The sequence below is a fragment of the Ailuropoda melanoleuca genome, chromosome 5 (assembly GCF_002007445.2).
Source record: "Ailuropoda melanoleuca isolate Jingjing chromosome 5, ASM200744v2, whole genome shotgun sequence".
Classification (NCBI taxonomy): Eukaryota; Metazoa; Chordata; class Mammalia; order Carnivora; family Ursidae; genus Ailuropoda; species Ailuropoda melanoleuca.
The window spans coordinates 130970172-130975900 of record NC_048222.1 but is presented as its reverse complement, the minus strand read 5'-3'; the positions used below and the strand labels follow the sequence as shown (position 1 = coordinate 130975900).

Here is a 5729-nt window from a genome sequence, read left to right as displayed (position 1 = left end):
ATCCAGAGGCTCTAAAAACTTCAGTTTAAAAAGTGTCTACGGAAGTTTGTAGCATTAAATGAAATACAGTAAAGCTGCACAGTAAGCTGGAAGAAAGCCTAGGATAACACTTCATGGTTAAAAGTACCTTTCAACAATTCATAAAATGGCCCACCTAGGACAGACACCATGTGTAGCTTTACATATAGGGCCATAAATAGTAAAGTTTGAAATTTATGGATTTAGCCTACGGGCAATTATGTTAAAAGTCCATGATAAGCAAAATTCTTTTGTGAGCACAGTTTGTGAGCCAAATCTTTCTCCACAGGATATTAAAGATCAAACCTAACATACTTAGAAACTACCTTATATGAAACTAGTTCAATATAATTAGAATTCATTTAGTAAAAGAAAACAGTTTTGCCTGGGTGGCTCAGTCAGTTAAGCATCTGCCTTTGGCTCAGGTCATGATCCCAGGGTCCTGGGATCAAGTCCCACATAGGGCTCCCTGATCAGCAGGGAGTCCACAGATTTCTCCCTCTGCCCCTTACCCCACTCCTGTGTTCTCTCTCTCAGATAAATAAATAAAACCTTAAAAAAAAAAAGTTTTGGAAAAAAAATCTATGAAAGTGGAAGCAATTTACTTCATACTTACCTGTCATCTTTTGCAGTCTTGTCACACAGAATATCAAATTGCCACCTTTCAAGGACCTCACCACTTTCAATATTTGAGACTACCACCAGTTTCTGAACTGAACACTTGTATAACCAATCTGCAATACAGAACAAGGAATCTTTTTTGGTCCACTGCATTACAAAACAACTCTCTTCCCAGGTCTCACTTTCTATCATCAGCAAATTCCTACCACTAGTATTTTGGAACTCCGCCAACCTGTACAGAAAACCTGCCCCTCAATAACCTAGCTCCCGTTTTTGAATCTCAGTATCTGTACCAGATATCGTACTAAGTACTGAAGACAGTGTAGTGAACACGCAGTACACCCTAATCCAAGGTCAGATGTAGGAGATGGCTATTAATCTAATCATCACACCAATAACTGTAAAAGTATAATTGTGATAAATGCTATGAAGGTGTGGTATGTGATGCAGTAAGAGCACAATAGAGGAAAATCTGACTCACGGAGTTCTCACTTGATTTCAGTTCTACAAATATCATTAAATATGCAAAAGGATACAGAAAAGGGTACAGGTCTTAAATACTGAAAAGGGAAGAGCATCTGACCAGAGGACTGAAAGGGTAATACAACTGCAGTATAGAAAGGGGAGAATGAACAAGGTCAGTTTGTGCAGGATACATAGGGGTTAGACCGTGCAAGGCCATGTGGGCCAAATTAAAGCAGCTGCACTTCAAGAACCAGGGAAGTCCATACTGTATTTGAAGTACAGTGCAATGCGATTAAAATTGATTTCAGAACTATCCTTCTGGCTGTGATGTGTAAAGTAGAGTGGAGGTAAAGAGGGGATCTAGAAACGCTAATTAATTAGCAATTCAAGCAAGAGGTAAAGAAGGCTTATAGAAGGATAAGCTGGGTAGAGATGGATCAGTAGATAGATTCAAGTGATTTCATGGTTAAAACTATTAAGATTTATTGATTACTCTTATGAGTAAGGAAAAAGACTCAGGGACAGCTCCCAACTTCTGGTTCATATCACTAGTTGGATGGTTGAGTCATTCACTGAGAAAAAGAATGCAAATGGGAGACGATGCTTAAGTTTTAAGACTTTATTTTTAAGTAATCTCTACACCCAACGTGTGGCTGAATTTACAACCCCAATATCATGAGTCACATGCTCCATTGACTGAGCCAGCCAGGAGCCCCTTAAGTTTAGTTTTCAAGTATGACTGGGATAGCCACATGAAGTTATCAAGGGAGCCACTAACTATATGAGCACAAAATTAGGAGAATTGTGTTGGATATACGTTTGCAAATCAACTACACAAAGGTTGTTAGTGAAGCTATGTATATGTCAGAGATCATCTAGAGAGAGATTATAGTGAGAAGAGGGCCTCAGGATGAGCCCTGAATTAATCCTGGAAATTGGGATAATATACTCAGGAATCCATGGGTTTTTTTAAGAGACAAAACAATTTTGTAATATTTAGGGCTTGTGGCCATCTAGGTCTCTGTTGCAGTCTTTAAAAAAACAGCCCTTTAAAAATCTGAAAACATTCTTAGTTCACAGGCAGTACAAAAACAGGCCACTTGCTGGATACAGGCTGTCATATATATCAACTTTTTCTTGACATATATCAACTTTTCCTCAATTTAGCTCTGAAAAGGAGAATGGGTAATAACTTAAGGATCTGGGGTGGGTGGAAATTTTTTTCTTTTAAAACTGAAGACAGATAAAAGCAATGAAAATAACTTAAAACAAAGAAGTCAAAAATACTAGGGAAGAACTAGGGTAAAGTCCTTAAGAAGACTAGAGGGATGGGGATTCAAACAGATTGAACAATTTGCCTCTAAGAAGAGCAATTCCTCCATTTTAACTAAAATAAAAGGGAGAAATTAAATAGTAAGGACTACATATATCTCAGGTGAAATATCCTCAGTGTAGTCTTAAAGAAGACAACCCAAAAACCAGTAGCTTAGGCGGGGCTTGCTTCTCCATCATATTAAGATGACACAGATTCTTAGTTGCTTACAGGTTTCAAGCTAAATAATCTGAGTGCAGCTCTGTGAATGACTATGGGTGATATAGCCCTGCAGATAATAAAAATACAATTAATGTAATTTAAAAAATAAAGCTACTTGATACAAAAAATATATATGACTCATGAATTAAAAAGAAAAGAGATGACTACTGTAGTGTTTTTTGGAACTAGTTTTGGAAGATCAAATGGGGAGGTAGGGAAAACCATCCTACAATAGAAAAATTAGAAGTGAGAATCCTAAGTAGAGAAAAATATGGAAAAAAAAAGGAATAGATAGAGAACAAGTATTCATTCAATACAAGAACTTCTTGAGCTAAAGAAAAAACAATGAGTATTCAGATAGAAAAGGCTTACTGACTTACAGGCAGGATTTTTAAAAAGACAAATGGAAATATATAAAAAAATTGGAAAATTCTATTGGGTACTCTGTTACTTAGTAGTTCTTTTTTTTTTTAGTTTTTTTTTTTAGTTCCCAGGTTGGATCCAATTTTATTTTCCTTTATCTTAAAGTAATGGCGGCTTTAAACTCTAGGCAGCTACAGAAAATGTATCATGTTAAAATATATAGTGGATTTTTCTCCATAATGAACACCACCACAAGTATGTAAAATTCCAACTTGTTCCATCTGGCTACATGAACTACAAAAATCATTTCTAAGGAAGTTGATGGAGATAGTTTTGTGAAGCCATATCAGATTCCTAACATCAAAATATTCAACCTACGGGAAGGGTGGACTTTGTTTCAACTTATATATTATTTGCTTCCTTCCAATTAAGAATCACTATATTTGAGATTGTAGTGTTTTACACCTTTTTGTATAGAGCTGAAAAATGACCACCAAGATGCCAGAAAATATGGGTCCTACAAGGCTTGCAAACCTCAGAATGGTTTTCAACAATTAAATACCTTTCAGTTGTTCCACCACATTATTTAGGTATTTTATGAGCTCAGGATCAGTTGTTACAAGCAAGGTGAGTCCATATTTCTGCACTCTAGTAAAGGTTTCAGATGGATATATGCCACGCTGATATAAAATGCTGTTGATGCCAAATGCTGAAAACAAAAGGAATGTTAAAGAAAAGTCACTATCACTTTGTAACGCTGGAAAATAAAACATATTTAGATGTGGCTGCGGTTTCATTAATGGTATAAAACTGTAAATGCGGGTGTCTTTTTGAAAGCAGAGTAGGTAAAAAGTGGCATTAAACATCCTTGAAATCTTGCTTCTAAATAAGAGAGAACACGATACCTGCATTCCTGGACAATAAAAGAAAAACACCAAACTGCATTAATCTACTGTTGAAGTAGTATTACAGCTCACTGTAATCCAAGTCCCAACTCGGATTATGTGGTTAGAGGGTGTCAAAATAGGCTTTTGCGTCTCAGCAACTGATAACTGCTCCCTCCGAAGCTTTCAGCAAGCCTTTCCCTCTTTTTTCTCCTTTTCTCCTCACAAGTCCTGCCAGATTCTATCAGAAGGTACAACTGGCCTGGTCCGGAACAGCGTTTCCTTAATCTAGTCCATCAAACAGCTAATACCAGAGTCAAAGCGTGGCCGAGGGGTTGTTAAAAATATACGTGGGCCCACCGGGTCGTACTCCGTCTGAAGTCGCGGAGGCCGGGGCTGAGGGAGGCTGGAAAGCGCGCAGGATCTGTAGTTTAAAGCAACGCTGCAGGCCTAGGGGCTACCTGGCGACGCAGGCCTCAGAAGCCCCTGGGCCTCCTGCTCCACCGCTAGCAATGCGTCCGGAGGCGCCGCCTGCACCCGCTTCTTCCTAGATTCCCCCGCCGGGCAGGAGGCTGAGGCACAGAGAGCTTAACTCCAGGTCTCTCGGCTGGGTCCCCCGCCCCCGCCACGCTTCCCCCGCCTCCGTGGCTGAGCCGCGGGCCCACCCGGCGGCCTGGCCTCAGTTCTCCCCGCCCTCCGGCCTGCGCGAGGAGGACTTACAGAAGAACTCCGCCACGATTTCGGCGCTCCCGCGCGGGGTGATGCCTTGCTCTCGGGAGAGCTGCAGCGCCATGACCGGTCCTATGGACGAAAGAGCACGCTTCCACCCAGCAGAGATGCACCAGAGACTCCAGAGCAGATCCCCGCCACTCGTTTCAAAAGTAACGACGCAGCACGCCGTCGGGCCCTCCGCGCAGGCGCGACGAGCCAGTACGCCCTGCCCCAAGAGGCGCGGCCGGCAGGTCCTCGAGGCGCTTCCCGGAGCTGGCCTCTCACGCAGGCGCAGTTGGGTAGGCGTGGTCACGCAGTTCCGGATTGTCAATCCTCGGAGGGTCCTGGTTGGGCACCTGTAGCCCGGTTGGGCACCTGTAGTGAGGGAAGAGGGCGAAACCTGCCTTTAATGGCCGCTCCGTAAGTGTGCGGAGTAAGTGACCAAGGAGCACAATTCGTCAGTTTCAAAGCTGTTTTCGAAGGGCTATGAACTGTCCGTCAGCTGCATCTTAAGTGGCGCCAGTGATCCCTAGTGGGCGATTGAAACTTTTGCTAGATGCTTTGGGAGTCAGTAAAGAAACCGCGTGCGCTGTAGCCAAGCCACCGCTTTAGAGGGCCTGATTACCGTATGGGAGCGCGGCTCTTCTTGAGAAATTGGGTTAGGGTTAAAGGGACAAGCCGCAGCCCTTTTTGTCCTGTGTCTGTCCTGGGCTCAGCCTATTTCCACCCAGTCCGGCTGTGAGGCAGTCTGGAGCGGCAGGGGCTGCACCCACAGACGCTGGTCAGGAATAAGATCACCTCATTAAAAAGGCCCACGTGCACTGAATAATTTTTCAGGGACTTTTGACTCACACTCAATGACTTCATGTTAGGATGAGAAGTACTAACGTGCACAATTAATGTTCGTGTCAATTGTGAAACAATTTTATTCTTAAAGCAGCTAGAAAAGTTATTTGTAAAATGAAGTCTCAAAAACTACGTATCAGACGTACTATTATTTATATGAGAGAAACCTTAGTGTCTTATTTTTCTATTATTGCATAACAAATTACCACAAATTAATGTTTTAAAATAACACCCATTTATTATCTTAGTCATGTAGATCAGGAATTGGTATGATGTAGCTGAGTGCA

The 5729-nt window shown here is 41.8% G+C and overlaps 1 protein-coding gene across 1 annotated transcript; it reads right to left on the bottom strand.

Annotated features, from left to right (window-relative positions):
- Positions 1-596: 596 nt before the first annotated feature.
- MAD2L1 (mitotic arrest deficient 2 like 1) lies at positions 597-4731 on the bottom strand. Its single transcript, XM_034661678.1, has 3 exons — positions 4606-4731; positions 3564-3710; positions 597-752 (listed from the first exon to the last, which is right to left on the bottom strand). The coding sequence occupies exons 1-3, from the start codon at positions 4676-4678 to the stop codon at positions 631-633; spliced, it is 342 nt and encodes a 113-aa protein (XP_034517569.1). The 5' UTR covers positions 4679-4731; the 3' UTR covers positions 597-630.
- Between the last annotated feature and the right edge of the window lie 998 nt (positions 4732-5729).

Bases quoted from the DNA above. Each gene is read 5' to 3' on its own strand.
- MAD2L1 (XM_034661678.1), bottom strand. From the start codon at position 4,678: ATGGCGCTGCAGCTCTCCCGAGAGCAAGGCATCACCCCGCGCGGGAGC. The intron at 3,711-4,605 runs GTAAGTCCTCCT...TTTTGTTTTCAG, and splicing joins AATCGTGGCGGAGTTCTTCT to CATTTGGCATCAACAGCATT. The intron at 753-3,563 runs GTATTTAATTGT...TCTGTATTGCAG, and splicing joins TGTGGTGGAACAACTGAAAG to ATTGGTTATACAAGTGTTCA.